At 53.0% G+C, this 15,151-nt stretch overlaps 3 protein-coding genes across 3 annotated transcripts in view; 2 read left to right on the top strand and 1 right to left on the bottom strand.

Moving 5' to 3' along the window:
• The first annotated feature begins 3,026 nt into the window (after positions 1 to 3,026).
• LOC130606675 (protein S100-A9-like) lies at positions 3,027 to 3,628 on the top strand. The gene has a single exon (XM_057423185.1). It carries the CDS (start codon positions 3,089 to 3,091, stop codon positions 3,626 to 3,628), a length of 540 nt encoding a protein of 179 aa, XP_057279168.1. The 5' UTR covers positions 3,027 to 3,088.
• Positions 3,629 to 4,683: 1,055 nt separating this feature from the next.
• LOC130606668 (protein S100-A7-like) lies at positions 4,684 to 7,020 on the top strand. The gene is made up of 4 exons (XM_057423177.1): positions 4,684 to 4,727; positions 5,596 to 5,707; positions 6,277 to 6,495; positions 6,856 to 7,020. The coding sequence occupies exons 1-4, from the start codon at positions 4,684 to 4,686 to the stop codon at positions 7,018 to 7,020; spliced, it is 540 nt and encodes a 179-aa protein (XP_057279160.1).
• A 4,455-nt stretch (positions 7,021 to 11,475) lies between these two features.
• Positions 11,476 to 15,151, bottom strand: part of LOC130606756 (protein MRP-126-like) — a 201,326-nt gene continuing 197,650 nt past the window's right edge. Inside the window, exons 2-3 of the mRNA XM_057423279.1 lie at positions 12,317 to 12,475; positions 11,476 to 11,732 (exon numbers count right to left, since the gene is read on the bottom strand). Coding sequence (XP_057279262.1) covers positions 11,541 to 11,732; positions 12,317 to 12,475 — 351 coding nt within the window. The 3' untranslated portion in view covers positions 11,476 to 11,540. The remainder of the gene's footprint in view (positions 11,733 to 12,316; positions 12,476 to 15,151) is intronic.

The raw sequence follows: 15,151 nt of genomic DNA, 5'->3' as shown, positions 1-15,151 counted from the left end.
ATGCGCCCCATGAGTCAACCTGCAGGCGCCAGCCCCAGCTTGCTCCAACATCCCAGTGCAGCACTATGGGGGGATGTGGGACAACCTCTTATCTGCTTGGGGCCAGACCCATTGAGCTGGCTCTGAAGGGGCTTTGCCCAGGCACCAGGGCAAGGTAAAGGGCTGCAGAGCATCCTCCTGCGTGGAGGGGGAGCAATGCCCCCCACATCCCTGTGCTGCCCACAGCTGTGGCTTGGGATGGACCTGGGCCATAACAATGACAAGGAAGTGAAGTTCTAGGAGGGCTTCACCTTCCTGGGTGCCCTGGCCATGAACTGCAGTGATGCACTGAAGGAATGCAGATATAGGTCTGGGCAAGTGGCAGGGTGAGGAGGGGCCCTGGGGGCCTTTTGGGGTCAAGGACCTTTGTAAAGTTTTTTGTCCTTTCCTATTACAAAGCTTTGTTGCTGTGTTCCTGGTCATTTGTGAACCACAAATAGGTTAAACCCTCATGGGCTGCACTGCTCTTGCCCTTGCTGGGGGGGTGCTCATGTCCCCACTGATGGATCCTGTTGGGTGCTGGTGATGTTCTTGCCCAGGACTCCCACCCAGGCCCTGCACCCTCATCTTTACAAGGGCTGGTTTGCCAGGAGACCGGGGTTGAATTCATCCCATTGCTCCCCCAGATGGAGGGTGAAGGGGCTGTTCTATGAACCTCAGATTCTGAGATCCAGTGCTCACCCGAGCATGGATACTAGGGAATAAACCACACATCCATCCCTCCAGCTCACTGGGACACCCGAGGATGGGGCTGCACTGCACTGGTGAAAGGGACCCCCCCCCCCCCCCCACAAGCCCTTGGCTCTTTTCTGCCTGACCTGTGACTGTCTGAAGCTCTGCTCACAGCATCCATCCTGCCTGCATCCATCCGCACCCTGTCACCGCCCTGCTGCTCTGCCCTCGGGGCTGTGCTGGCTCCCTCCCTGTGGCACCGACATCCCAGCCCCATGGGCACTGAGCCATGGAGCAGATACCAACACCCAGAGCACCGGAGCGTGGGCCCCAGGGCAGGGCATGTGCCGGGAGCAATTGGTGTGTGGGTAGAACAATGGATCCATACAATGGGTTGGGTTGAAGGGAGATTTAAGCTCATCCAGTTCCAACCCCCTTGAACACTGCCAGGGATGGGGCATCCAAACCTTCTCCATTCAACCCATCCCGGTGTCCCACCACCCTCCCAGGGAAGAGCTTCTGCCTAAGATCCCATCTCAGTCTCCCCTCTGGCAGGTTAAAGCCATTCCCCTTGTCCTGTCCCTGCATCCCTTGTCCAAAGCCCCTCTCCAGGGTTCCTGCAGCCCCTTTAGGCACTGGAGCTGCTCTAAGCATTCCCTTAAGAGGCTTCCATGGCAGGTCGGGCAGCAATGGCAGCATGAGGACCCACAGCCCACACTTGTCCCTTCTTTCCTGCCCCACAGTGTACGCATAGAACAGTTTGGGTCGGAAAGGACCTTAGGATGATCTCCATGGCCATATCTCCTCCCACCTCCCCACATCACAGAGGCGCATCCCTTCACACCTCCCCACACAGGTCCCATCACCGATGGTGCACCCGTGTCCCGCTGATGCCCTGCGTGGGTCCCCTTCCTGGACAGGACGTGCCCGTCTCCATCCCACAACCTGCCCCCTGGTTTCAATCTTTGCAAGGCAAGCTTTGTTCTGGCATCAGTTCCTCCAACACCCGGATTAGGAGCTCATGGGGAGATGTTTCACCACCGCCTCCTTTAAAACCCTTGACGGCTTTCTTGTGCCAGACCCATCAAGCACAGACTCGGCATGAAGGGCTTGGGCATCCTCAGGTTCCTTTACCCCTTTACCCCAAGACACACCAGGTTTAGCAGCCCCTGCGTGCCAGGCACTGGGAACACCATGGGGTTTCCCACATGTTGACAGCATCCCCCCGACAGTGGGAATAGGCAGGAATTGCCCCTGACCTCGGTTATCATCAGGCAGCAATTACGGCTACCAGGAAATGCCACCTCCTAAGAGGGTTCCTGGCACTTGGTGTGTCTGGATTTGGCAATCCCTTGGCTCCCTGTTTTGCTGTTGGAAATGATTCAGGAGGCATCGTTGCTCCTCTTTAAGGAGGGGATGTGCTGGCCAGTGGGATGCTGGGGCCACACATCACACCTCCAAGCCAAATTGAACCTCTTCAGGGCACATAGCGGAGTGATGAAGACCATTCCCCATTGGGAAGTAACAGCGTTATCCCATTGGAGACCCTCACCCAGCACCTTCTGTGTGATGCTGAACAATTCCTCTTCCATCATCTCTGCAAAGACCCCCCCAAACTCTGCCGGAATGCCCCACGACCTGGGAATGCTGCTGCAGTGCCCCCAGTCCATGGTGCTGCAAATCATGGAATGGTTTGGGTTGGAAGGGAGCTTAAAGCTCATCCAGCTCCAAAGCAGGGACCCCTTCCATTAGAGCAGGTTGCTCCAAGCCCCGTCCAACCTGGCCTTGAACACTGCCAGGGATGGGGCAGCCACAGCTTCTCCCTTCAACCCATTCCAGCGTCCCACCACCCTCCCAGGGAAGAACTTCCTTATATCCAACCTAAATCCCCCGTTTCAGTTTGAACCCATCAGCCCTTCACCTATCACTGTAGTCCCTGAAGAAGGTCCCTCTCTAGCATCCTTGTAGCCCCCTTCAGACACTGGAAGCTGCTCTGAGGTCCCCACGCAGATTCTCTTCTCCAGGCTGAACAATGTTCTCTTTCGGCATCCCCTTGTTTCGGTGCTTCCCCTCCCTCATTGACATGGGGAGCAACCAGTTCCTGGAGCAAGAAATTGCTGCCTGGGCGTGCTGTGTGGCCTTGCACAATTCCCGAGGTTATCACCCCAAAGGGAATGGGAGGGTGTCACAAATCTGAGCTCAGGGAGGGTATAAAAGAGCCCTCCCCTGCACCGTGGCATCACTGCTCCTCCTGCTCCATCCCGTGCAGCACTGCCCGTAGACATCAGCCCCAGGTAAGTAGGTCCGTGCCTATGGCGGCTCCAGTACCCATGCTGCTGGGGGTGCCGCTGGGATGAGTGGGCTCTGATGGGGTTTGATGTTTTGCTGTCTTTCTCTTCCTAGCAAGATGAAAACCGACCTGGAGCTCGCCTTGGAGTGCGCCATCAACATCTACCACCAGTACGCCATCAAGAACCCCATCGATGACTACCTGGACAAGCCGGAGTTCTCCCAGCTGCTGACGGAGACTGCCAAGCCCTTCCTCCAGAACACCAAACCGGTAAAAGCCAAGCACAGGCCAGGCTTCAGGTCTTCAAAGTGGCCTCCTTGGGGCATGGGGGTGGCTGGGAGCTCCCAAAGCTCTTTTGCCCGTAGGGTTTTCCTGACTCTGTCCATGTTTGTCACGCTGCAGCCCAATGTGTCCGTTGATGAGTACATCAGCAACCTCTTTGCCAAAGCAGACCGCAACCGCGACGGTCGCCTCAAGTTCACCGAGTTCCTGACCACGCTGAATCTTGTCGTCATTGATGCCCACAATAGGTCCCATGGGAGACACGACCACCATCACGGTGCCGGCCATGGCCATGACCACGGGCATGATCATGGCCATGACCACGGCCACGGTCCCAGAAAGTGAAGCGCTTCCCCTGTCTGAGCCCATGGGATTATGCTTTTCCAGCAGCATTATCCCTTCCATTTGCCCTCCAGCACAGGCAAACCTGTAACCAAAGCTTTATCGTTTGCTTCTACCTATGGCATTGAAATAAAATGTCTTTCTTCAAGCACCAAACGCATCTGTATTATGTGTCTTATCTCCAGGAAGGATGTAACACGTATCAAAGAGTTAAATCTGAGGGGTTTAATGCAGGTTGAACTGAAGAAGCAATGGGAATGGGAAGGGAAGGTGGCCTGGAGGGATCCCAGCCTCCAGGACAACAGCACTGCTGGGTTCCAATGAGCTGCATAGGGTCCCTGTCCTAAAGCATGTCACAACCCCAATGTGTTCCCACTGCCTTTGTGAAGCTCAGCAAGGTCCCTACGCAGAGTGGTTGGCCCCAGCACCCTTAGCCTCAGCGGACAGTGGGGTGCTTAGGACCCCATCACAGTGGAAGCTCCTGCGAGAGAGCATCCTCAGCCTTGGCTCTCCCAGCCCCTCTCTGTTTTAGCTTCAGGGTGTGCCAGGGATGAAGTCCCCAAGTGATTCCCAAGAGCCAGCTCTGGAGCTGGGGGAGCAGCATCCTGGGGGTTCAATGCTTTTGGAACCTGCAGAGCAACCAGAGCTTACTCTGCAAGCCCTGACCGAGCAGAGGACGAGGCTGAGGGGCTCTGGGTTGCTGGGGGTATCCCTGCACCATAAAGCTGGATGCTTCTGTTACCTGACTGTGCATTGAGTGGGAAACCCTTGCGAGGCTCCAACACCTCCAATGTCAGCTGAAAGCAGCAGCTTGTCCCACGTGGAACATAGAATCTTAGAATGGGTTGGGTTGGAAAGGACCTTAAGATCATCCAGTTCCAACCCCCCTGCCATGAAGAGAAGCACGGGGGTAGTGTGTGGGTTATTGTGTACTCAATGACACAAGTGATCACTCTCTTGCAGCCCAGAGGTGGATGCTATTCCAGGGCCCCCCGGGTACCCTTCCCCTTCTGGGGCTGGGCATCATGAGCTGCATCCCCTGATGGGTTTTGGGGAACATGGCTGGCAAAGATGGGAATGCGAAGCCCATGGGTCTGTCCATGTGAGGACTCTGCAAGTGCACAGGGCAAAGGCAGGAGGGACTTGCAAAGGGAATGAGGACACAGCTTTGGGTTCCTGGCAGTCCCTAATGAGCAGAAAGCAGTAAAGTGAGTCAAGGCTCCCAGAATAGACCTCATGCAACAGCTCTTGGTACTGGCCGAGACACACAAGAAGCATCCTCAAACAGGAATGGTGACCCTTTTGTTTTGCTGTCCCTACCCTCTTCCTGGCACCTACCACCTTATTCTTACATTGTTTTACAGTTCCTTCATTCTTCTAGTACCTGTTCTGCTAACGCAAGATGGGTGGCAGAGGTGACCATTGCACAACGCTTGCTACTCAATTCTGTAGGCACTGAAGACCCTAAAAGACCTCAGATATTCTTCTTTCTCCCCCAAGTTGCTGGAGCAAGAGGAAAGGTCTGGTCCAAGTGATGTGAAAACAGAAAGCAATGGCAAATACACTGGAAAACAACCCGGTAGATGTTGCCTTTGCCTTTGCTTGTGCCCAACCAATTATTTGTGGTAGAAAACAGAGAGATCAAGTTAAAACCAACCAAGGGACAAAGTCAACCACGTCTCTATGAAACAGTTCATCTACACAGCGCATTGCGGGGCTTGTAAAGCCTTGGACTTGCCCTTTCGGCTCCTGGAGAGGGCACATCCAGTGTTGCCCCCATTCTTTGCCCAGCACAGGAACAGCTCAGCCCTGTCGGAGGCGATGGTGGGGTGGAAGGAAAACATTTCCCCAGGCTGGTGGGTGCAACCAGGAACAAGGTGCAGAGGTATGAGGTGGGGAAGGGTTCACAAGTTCCCACCTTGCAATTTCCAGGTCCGGGAAATGTTAACTCAAGCTGATGCTTGCCGCAGGTGTGTCACCACCTCTGATGAAAGAGGACCTCAAACAGATATAAAAGGTCTGCAGAGGCTCTCGGATCACTGCGACAGACCCATCCTCTGCAAAGCCTCTTTGGAGATAAGGGTAAGTAACACTGCGGTGGCTCTTGCAGGAAAGAAGGTGAGGGGAGAAGTGATTTGGAGTATGGGATGTCATTCCATGCCTGTTTCAGTCCAGGGTGATGGTTTTTTCGTTGGACAGGGTAGGAGGTTGGTTTTGGCTACAAGATAAGTATAAACGAATGGCATTTCCATGCCACCCTTAGGGGAGGTGTATTTGTCTCCATGGGCAAAGAGATTCAGAGGGAGATGAGGAGGAGATGAGGCTGAGGTTGCAATGGAGCCTGTATCTGAACCACACTCCCTGCCTTAAAGTCATTGTCCCTGCCTGTAGCATGATGAGGATACATGACTGCAGCCTCATGGGTTTGTCTGATGTGCCTGACAAATGCCTTCAGGTTGGGAAGAATGAGCTGCTCCTTGGCTGAACCTAAAAGTAGAGGTGGTTTGGGTGATGCTGTGAAACGGTGATACTCCTAAACCCACTTATTGCCGTGCTCCTGGAGCAGATCCCTTGGGGCACCTGGGGTGCTGGTCAAGGTCATGCCATGGGCTTTTGGATGCATCTCACGGCTTGGGGGTTTCTCCACACAGTTTCTCAGGACCTCAACCATGTCTGTGAGCACCCAGCCTAGGAACACCTCTCCTGAGACTCGGCAGTTCCCTGGAAACTGCTCTTTGGATCAGGCCCTGAAAACCATCGTGGATGTCTACCACCGCTACAGCATCCGGGAGGGCAAGCTCGACCTCCTCAACTTCAATGACTTCAAGACGCTGATGACTGAGCAGACACCGACCTTCCTGCAAGCTTGTGTGAGTGTTCAGGAGCTGTGTTGTGCTCTCCTTGGGTGGCTGCAGTGGGATGAGGCTGAGGTTGCCTCCAAGGATGCTCCCTGGGGAATGGGGTGCAGTTCCCATCACGGCTGTGGTCCACAGACGCAGCTTGTCCATGTGCTGCAGGTGCTCATTCCTCCTGATGCTGTGGGGGTATAGAGCTTGGAAAGAGCTCTATGTCCATCTAGGGCTTTATCTAGGGGCTAAATGCAAGGTAGGAGAGAGTCACAGTGATCCTGCAGCTTTCAGGATCATGGAACAGCAAAGCTGGTTTCCATCAGGGGGATGTGCAGCCCAGGGTGGGGGTATTCTAACACATGTCCTGCTGCCCAATTTCAGAACAGGAACCGTTCTGACTACCTGAATAAGCTCTTCCAAGAGACTGACATAAACAAGGACAAGGACCTGAGCTTCGAGGAGTTCACCATCGTCTTGGCCAAGGTGACCGATGATGCCCACCGCATCATCCACAAGGATGACCGCTGCACACCAGACAAGGATTGAGCCTCCATGAAGACTGGGAGGGGGTGGCTTGTAGGAGTTGGGCTCTTCTTGCTTTCTGTCTGCTTGGATCACTCGTGCTTGTGAGACAATAAAGTATCACTTGGTGTTCATTGAGATCCTAGCTCAGCTCTCCCTTTTGTACCCATCTAATGGGCACCACTGCAGAGAATGCGTAGTCCTGCTGGAGCTAAATACCCACATGAGGTACCCGAAAAGCCCATAAAGGAAGAGGGTGAGACGTGAGTGGGCAGGAACTGTGCTGCTCAGTGTCTGAGCCAAGCTGATGGGCTAGGAAGGTGTTAATGGCCAGAAGAGCAGCACAAGACACTGCCTGAGCTCCACGAGGGTTTTACTCATCACCTGCAACACGAAGGAGGTGTATTAGAGGTTCTCCAGGCAGAGGAAGTGTTGTGCATGGGCTGGGGAGAGCAGAGCCAGCCCAGCTTGAGGAAGCACCTCCTGTTTGCTCTCCTCATGCAGCCTTTTCCCCCTTGGCTGTGCCAAGTGCATTCTCAGGATGCGCAATCGCCTCTGAGCATTAATACCCATGACAACAGGAGTTCACAACAGGGGACAGCCCTTACCACAAGAACAAGCTATTTTATTAGTATCTGTATGCAGAGCTTCTGCTCCATAGGAAATTCCAAGATTTTGGGTTTTCTCCCCCTAAATCCCAATGGAAACTCTCAGAGTTTTCCCACACAGAAAAGTGACCTGGAGTGCTCCCTTCCCAGCCCTGCTCCATCACTTGCTACCCAGCCAAGATGAGATGCCCAATGGGCTCCATCTCACCAAATACCCGATGAGCTCCTGCAGGGCACAAGGATCTTGTCCCTGGATAAGCCACCAGGGAGATGTCTTCCAGCACCAACTGAAACCTTTCTGGGTACTAAATATGGTGTAATCCAGCTCTTCTCCTCAATGAATGCTTGGGTACCACCACCCCAAGGACCAAGGTAGTGCTTGCTGAGCAGTTTGTAGCTGTTTGCTATGGCTGAGACATATACAGATGATTTTTGGCTTGAGATAAAGGCTTGGAAAACCCTTTACCTTGTGGCTCCAGGATGGAGAAAGCTCCTGCAGGGGCTGCATGTGCTGGGTGGCAGCTGGAGCATCGCTGCTCTGATGATGCTCAAAGGAGCTCAGAGTGCATCCCTTGGCTTCTCAAGCTAAAACCACATCTAGCAACCAGAACCTGGCCCATTCCTTAAGGTACTTGTCCACATGGATCAGATCCCCTCAGAGCCTTCTCTTCTCCAGGCCAAGCTCCTGCCTTACCATGATCCTGGGCTGAACACAGCAAAGCCCATGGTGACCAACCCTGCCGTGCCCTCTTCCCACATCAACCAGCCGCTTGCCCGTAAATGGCTCTTTTGAAAGAGTTTTGCAACCAACCAGCTCCTCGGGGCACAACCAATCCCAGTCACCTCCAACCAGCTCTTTCTGTGTCTATCTGGCTGCATCCTGATGTCTGCTTCCTGCTCCTTCCCTTTCCAGCCAGCAAGTGGATGCTTGCCCAGTGCTGTCAGCCTTGGGGCCATTGCTGCATTGCTCACAGGCACAGCTACACAGGGAAGCTCCCCACGCGAGGAGACAGGGCTCCACCATGCTCCTGTGACCCTCAGCAATGGCCAGGCTCCATGGTCACCTTAGGCTCTCATCTCTGTTGCCTGGTGGGCACATCCGATGGTCCAGGCACCATCACTCTCTGGAACCCCCTGACCCATCCCACCCCTGTAACCTCTCTTTGCTCTCCCTCGCCTCCAGGAGGCTAAAAATGACTCAAAATGCCATTTCCTGAAGTTGCTACAAGAATTCTGCAACCCAGCAGATGGTCCCTGTTGGGAAACACTCCAGCCCTTCTCCAGGGCATCAAAGCACTCCTGTTGTGAAACGTGTACCCCAACCAGTGAGGCTCGGGGGGTCACAAGGATGGACCACTCATAGCTGCGTCCCCCCATCTCCCTGCACAGTGCAGCCCCACATGGAGTTCCCAGAGCTTGTCCATGGCTCTGTTTTCGCCTCCTCTTTGTGTCTGAGATGAGCATCGTGTCTGGCAGGTTAAACAACCCCCCAGGCTGAATCAACAGCAGAGCATTCCAATGTAGGAACACTGGAAAATCCGGTTTTGCTCCCGATTTAGCTGCTTCGTTGCCAGCTGGGGTTAAACCTCAACAAGTGCCTGCCTTGGGTGTCTGCGACACAGGCAAACAGCAGGGAAATAAGGTACAAAGTGAGGACTTGGTCTTCAAAGGTAAAAATAGACCTTTGAGCCGCACCTGGTCTGCGCAGCACCGAGCAAAGCACCTTTGGCACTGGCTGCTGCTAAGCTGAGGAGCTGAAACGAAGCTGGGAACCTGCCCTGTGTTATTTGCCTTTCAAAGAGCTGCTTGCTGCAGGCAGGGGATGGTTCCCCAGCACCAGGGCATCGGCCTCAGCACCAGCTCTGTGCCTGTGTCACAACAGCAACGATGTCAATGAAGCACTGAGATGCTTTTGGGTGCACCAGGTCTACAGGGATGGGGATGCGATGGGGCCTAGCAGGGCTGCCTCATTGAGATACTGCCTTGAGACAGCCCCTGCATCCTGCATCCAGCTCTGGAGCAGCAGCACAAGAGGGATGTGGAGCTGATGGAGCATCCCCATCCCTGGCAGGTTGGATGGGACTTGGAGCAAGCTGCTCTAGTGGAAGGGGTCCCTGCCCATGGCAGGGGTTGGACCTGGATGAGCTTTAAGGTCCTTCCCAACCCAAACTCTTCCATGATGCTTCTTTGTGTCACTTTGGCATCCTCTCTGCTCAGGACCTGCAGGCTCTGTTGGGATGAAAGGGATGTGTGCAGATCCGGGGACAGCTCTGCTATCACAGGAGGACGCTCTGCTTGCTCACAGCCCTGCACTGGTGTCCCAGTGCTGCTGCACTCAGTGTGAGGTGGCGGCTGCTTCCTCTGGCCTGGTGGTCCATCACCCCACTGTGTGACACAACAGGAGTCCTGCACCCTGCTCAAGAGAGCACAAAGTCCATGCTGTGTTGGCAAACATCCTGTTGCATCAACCCCATAAGCTTTGAAACTGGTTCCTGCCTTGCTCCTATGGGCCAGCCCTGTTCCTGGAGGTGATGCTTTTCTGCCCTGGCAGGGTGGTGGCAATGAACCAGCTCCACTCTCTCCCTTGGCTGTGAGGCTCTTACCTGCTTCAGAGCCCCTGAAGTGCTGCAGGATCGGGTGCATCACCCATGTTGAGGTGCAGGATCTGCTTCCAGTAGGGATCTGCCACCCTGGGCAGGCTCAGGCAGAGCTGAGTGGAATCTGAGGGCTGCAGATAGAACCATAGACTGGCTTGGGTTGGAAAGGACCTCAAGGTCATCCAGTTCCAACCCCTGCCACGGGCAGGGACCCCTTTGGCTAGAGCAGGTTGCTCCAAGCCCCATCCAGCCTGGCCTTGAGCACTGCCAGGGATGGGGCAGCCACAGCTTCTCCATTCAACCCATTCCAGTGTCCCACCACCCTCACAGTAAAGGGCATCCTTATCTCCAGCCCAAACTCCCACTGTTTCAGTTTGAACCCATCACCCCTTATCCTACAGCTCCAGCCCCTGCTGAAGAGATCAGAGGTCTGAAGGTGTTTGAGACCTCAAGATGTCAAAACCAACTCCAAAGGAAGCTGAAGCAACCTGGCCGGCGGTGGTGAAGCAAACCTGCGGCTGCCTTGTGTCAACCAAAGGGGTTGCTTCAGGGCTGCTGCTTTGGGGAAGCTCGTGGCAGGTTCCTTCCCAGAGCAGGGCGATTTCAGAGCCTTAGGACATCACCAGTGTTTCTTTTCCCCATCCTCTACAGGAAGCTTGCAAATCAGTACCAGGCTCTAAGCACAGACAGCACGAGGCCCACACTGAAAGCATCTCAATACCAAACTCCTCTGATGGGGATGCTCTGAGTGAGGAGTTGAGGTTGGTCTCAGCTCTTGCCCACAAGACACTGGACCCTGCTGCTGGCTGCTGCACTAGAACTGAGCACATCCACCCCCAGCTCCCTTCCAGCCTCATGGAAAACATGTGCCCTAAAAAAGGGTGGTCCTCCAGGGAAGAGCATTCTTCCACCCTTCTCCATCCTTCCAGCTCTTTGCAGCTCACTCTTAGGAGATGCACAGGGTGTTTTCAGGCCAAAACAGGCTTGTTTTCCTAGTTGGAAATGGAAAGACCTGTCAATTCATACAGCCTGAGCTTCAGAGCAATAATGTGAGAAACATAGTGAGCAACGAACCCTGCTCTTCCCAATGTCCACCTACAGCCTGGCTCCAAGGTCCATTGAAAGCCATGCCAGGAGAGAGCAGGGTGCAGGACCTCAAGGAAAACCCATGCAAACACACACAAGAGCCTCACAAACCTCATCTTTATTTGGCAGCAAAACCATCACACTTGAAGGGGAGGGATGGAGGGAGACAGGAAGGGAAGGATGGATGGGGGGGGAGAAAGCCAGGGGTGACAAGCACCCCTTGAGTGCCTTTGGCCATAGACCACAGCCCACCTCAGTGGTGGTGTTGTTGCTGGTGCTGGTGCTTGTGCTGCTGCTGCTGGTTCTCGACGTCGTGGAGATGCTCATGGGTGGCAATGGTCACACGGGTGATGAGCAGCATCACCTCGCTGAAGCTGAGCTGCGCATCCTTGTTCATATCGAGGTCCTTCATGATCTCGTCAATGGTGGCCTTGCTTTTCACATGCTGCAAAGGAAGGGGTGGGGTGAGGGCAAAGTCCACAGCTCAAGCCTCTTGCTGGGACCCTCATAGGGGTCAGGTCCCCAGGAACCTGGTGCTGAGAGTGGTTCCATCCTGGTGCCATCACCATCACCTGTTGCTTGGGGTACAACAAGAAGGTTGGAGAGCAACAGGGCAACATCAGTGCGAGGATACCGGGCAATGAGGAGCCCTATGAAGGTTATGTCTGCCACAAACCTCCCCTTCAGTTGGCTTAAACCCACTTTGCCTTCTGCTTTAACAAAGAGTGATCAAAATTGCACTTTTTGGCTGCTATTTCTGATACCCTTGCTCCTGGATGCCAACAGAAGCCCTGATTTTCCCAGGCAAGGTGATGAGGGTCCGTATCTGCCCATAGGTTCACGCAGACACGGTTGGGTTTCCTTCATCTGGCTTTATGGAGCATGTTTGGAAGGTGGCAGCCCTACAGGGAGGGTCCAGGCAGGAGAACAGTGGGAAGGGAGTGAATGGAGATCCTATTCAGGCAATGGGGTCCTGCCCAGCTCCCTCCCTCCATGGGCCACCAGAAGCCCTGCTTTGCCTCCACTCACCTTCAGGTAGTTGGCAAGCTGCTTCTCAATGAGGAGCTTCAGCTCCGTCTTGGTCAGGGTGTCTCTGTCCCCCTCCCGTCTCGAGTACTGGTGGAAGACATCAATGATGACATCCATGGACTTCTCCAACTGGGAGAGGGGCTCCTGGGCCTGGGAGGTCTGGAAGAGAAACCATGACGCTGAATAACATCCGGAGCCACAAGAGATAAGGAATCAGAGGATCACAGGAAGCCTGATGCAAGCTTCACACCCGCTGAGGTCACAGCCTGCTTTTGTTCATCCTGTTTTGGTGATGAATTAGAGCCGTTTGGTTTGAATTCTCTCCTCTCTACAAGCCAAAGGGAGCGGCAGCCTTTGTCTGTGTCTGCTCTGGGATGTGCAACCACAGATTCTAGCTGAGATCCCATTTCCATCCCCCAAAAACAAGTGCCTTCTCTAAGACAGGCGCTGGTGGAGCAAGGCCCCCCAGAGGAGCTGGTGGCACTGCAGAGACCTCTGTAGAGATACAGAGAATGAGGTCTGATGTCCAGGAGCCTCTTCAATGGCTTGATTGTGCCATGGGGAACCTCCTCCAGGAGGAGACCTTGTGGGTTTAGCTCCAATGAGCCTGAGTGGAGATGGTCATCCTCTGCCAGCAGCACCCTCAATGGTCCTACCAGCACCTAGAAAAGAGCAGGGAGACCTTAAATGCCCACACATTCCCATTGGACTTGCCTTGCTCATCTTGATGAAGGAGCCTGGATCCTCTGGGGCTGCAGTGGGGCTGGTCCCAAGCACAGCATCTCTTATAGCCTGACCTGTGTTGTGAAATGGCCCTGTTTCACCCAGTTCCAGTCCCTTTCATGACACACTCGTGTGTTGCTTAAGGCTTCGAGGTAGTTCCCCAAAAAGAGGTCTCTGTGGCTTTGCTTGCATGGTCGGTGTGTCACGTACTCGGGCTGGATGGCAGGGCAGAGCCATGGCCCTGCTGCTGGGTGCCCTTCACCTGCCTATTGGGGCTGCAGTTCTCCATCAGCTCTCAACCCCAGTGCATTCCCTCCGCTGCTTCAGGCTCACTTCAAGTTCACTTCCCTCTATAGTGGTGTTCTTTCATGCCCTGAGGTAAAGGGGACCCACAGCATCATTCCTGCACATCGCCAATCACAGCACCACAGTCTGGTTTGGGTTGGAAGGGACCTGAAAGCTCATCCAGTTCCAAACCCTGCCACGGACAGGGATGCCTTCCACTAGACCAGCTTGCTCCAAGCCTTATCCAGCTCCCAAAGTGAAAGCATCCTGCTCATACACCTAAGGTGTCAGGGCTGAAAGCTGATGCTGGGCATGCTGAGCTCCAGAATGGTGCCATCAACATGGCAATTCACTACTACTTTGCCACCTAAAGCTCCTCTCTGGTTTATATAGACCGTAAAGAAAGGAGGATTGTGACAGGTTAACACTTGTTCTTTCGCAGTGAAATGATTGCTCCGTGAACTAGATTATATATATTAATTATATTTTTATTATATATATTATATAGTTCATTTTAATGTGCTTGTGGCTACTAACATAAAACAAGAACGCGTGTATGTGAAGCCTCAAGTCAAAGGTTCAGAGCACCTTAGTTTAAAAGGCAGTAAAATTGAGGACCTTCAACGTGAAATTCCCTGGTGCTTCTTTCAATAGTCTCAAAACACAACTCTGCAAAGCTACAAAGGCATTAAATTCATTGGATTGAGCTAACAGAGAATTCAGCTTGGCCATGCTTTGCTAAGAACCCTCATCTGTAAGACAGACAAAGGCAACCACAGCTTTCAGCCAAACCATAATGTTAAATCAAGCACCGGGCTGAATAAATGAGAGAATAGATGTTGAAGAATGCCTTGGCTTCTTTTGGATTTGCTTTTTAAGCATAAAGCCCCACAAGAAACAGCCTGGAGGTGCCAGCCCCTCTGTTCCAGATGAGAAAAGGTCTTTTCTGCACTCTTTATCATATATTTTCTATGTATATGCTTATTATATATTTTTCTGCACTGTTTATTTTATATGCATATTATGTATAATAATTATAGAATCCCAGACTGGTTTGGGTTGGAAAGGACTTTAGGATGCTGTAGATCCAACCCCCCAGCAATGGGCAGGGCCGCACCACCCTCGACCCTGTTGCCCAAGGCTGTGTTCAACCTGGCCTTGATTCATTACATTGCTACTGCCATCTAGGTGCTCGAAAGATAACTGTCCTATCCTGACACCACATAGAACTAAAACCTCAGCTGTACCTACAAAAAGAAAAGGCTTTGTTCAACTTGCCCATAAGATTAGTATGAAGAAAGAGAGGAGAAACAGTCCAAAAGGCAGTAAGAGGCAGCACTTTATCACAGATGAAAGTTCATCCTTGAAAGGGACATTCTTACCTATGGAGGGACCGGGTCAGGAACAAGGCATGCTCTGTTAACTGCAATCTTCCATCAGCTTTCCTGCACACTAAAGCAAACAAGCACATTAACATGAATCATGTATATAACTATGTAGAGTGAATAAGTACAATAAAGATATCAGATATACATATATGTTTTTTATATAGATGATTTATATACATATATATAAAGTAAAGCACAGAGGAAAATGAGCAATGCATCAAGTCATTACTGCATAGAGAGAACAAAGGTTAAGGAGAAATACATCACCCATCAGCACCGAATCATCGAGGCCCACACTTGCCATTGCAGCCGATGGAACCTCAGGTCATTGGGGAAGTTGCTACACAGTGCATCCACCCACAGGTGAGGGGTCGGATTCGGCCACAAGAGGGTCCTGGAAAGAAGGTTTAGGAAAGCAACCGGCTTTATGCCACTGTTT

This window comes from Pezoporus wallicus, unplaced genomic scaffold, assembly GCF_028554395.1.
Source record: "Pezoporus wallicus isolate ANWC-B61680 ecotype Strahan unplaced genomic scaffold, APGP_CSIRO_Pwel_v1 scaffold_8441, whole genome shotgun sequence".
NCBI lineage: Eukaryota > Metazoa > Chordata > Aves > Psittaciformes > Psittacidae > Pezoporus > Pezoporus wallicus.
Note: the sequence above shows the minus strand (reverse complement) of the source record. Positions and strands in the feature narration are given on the sequence as shown.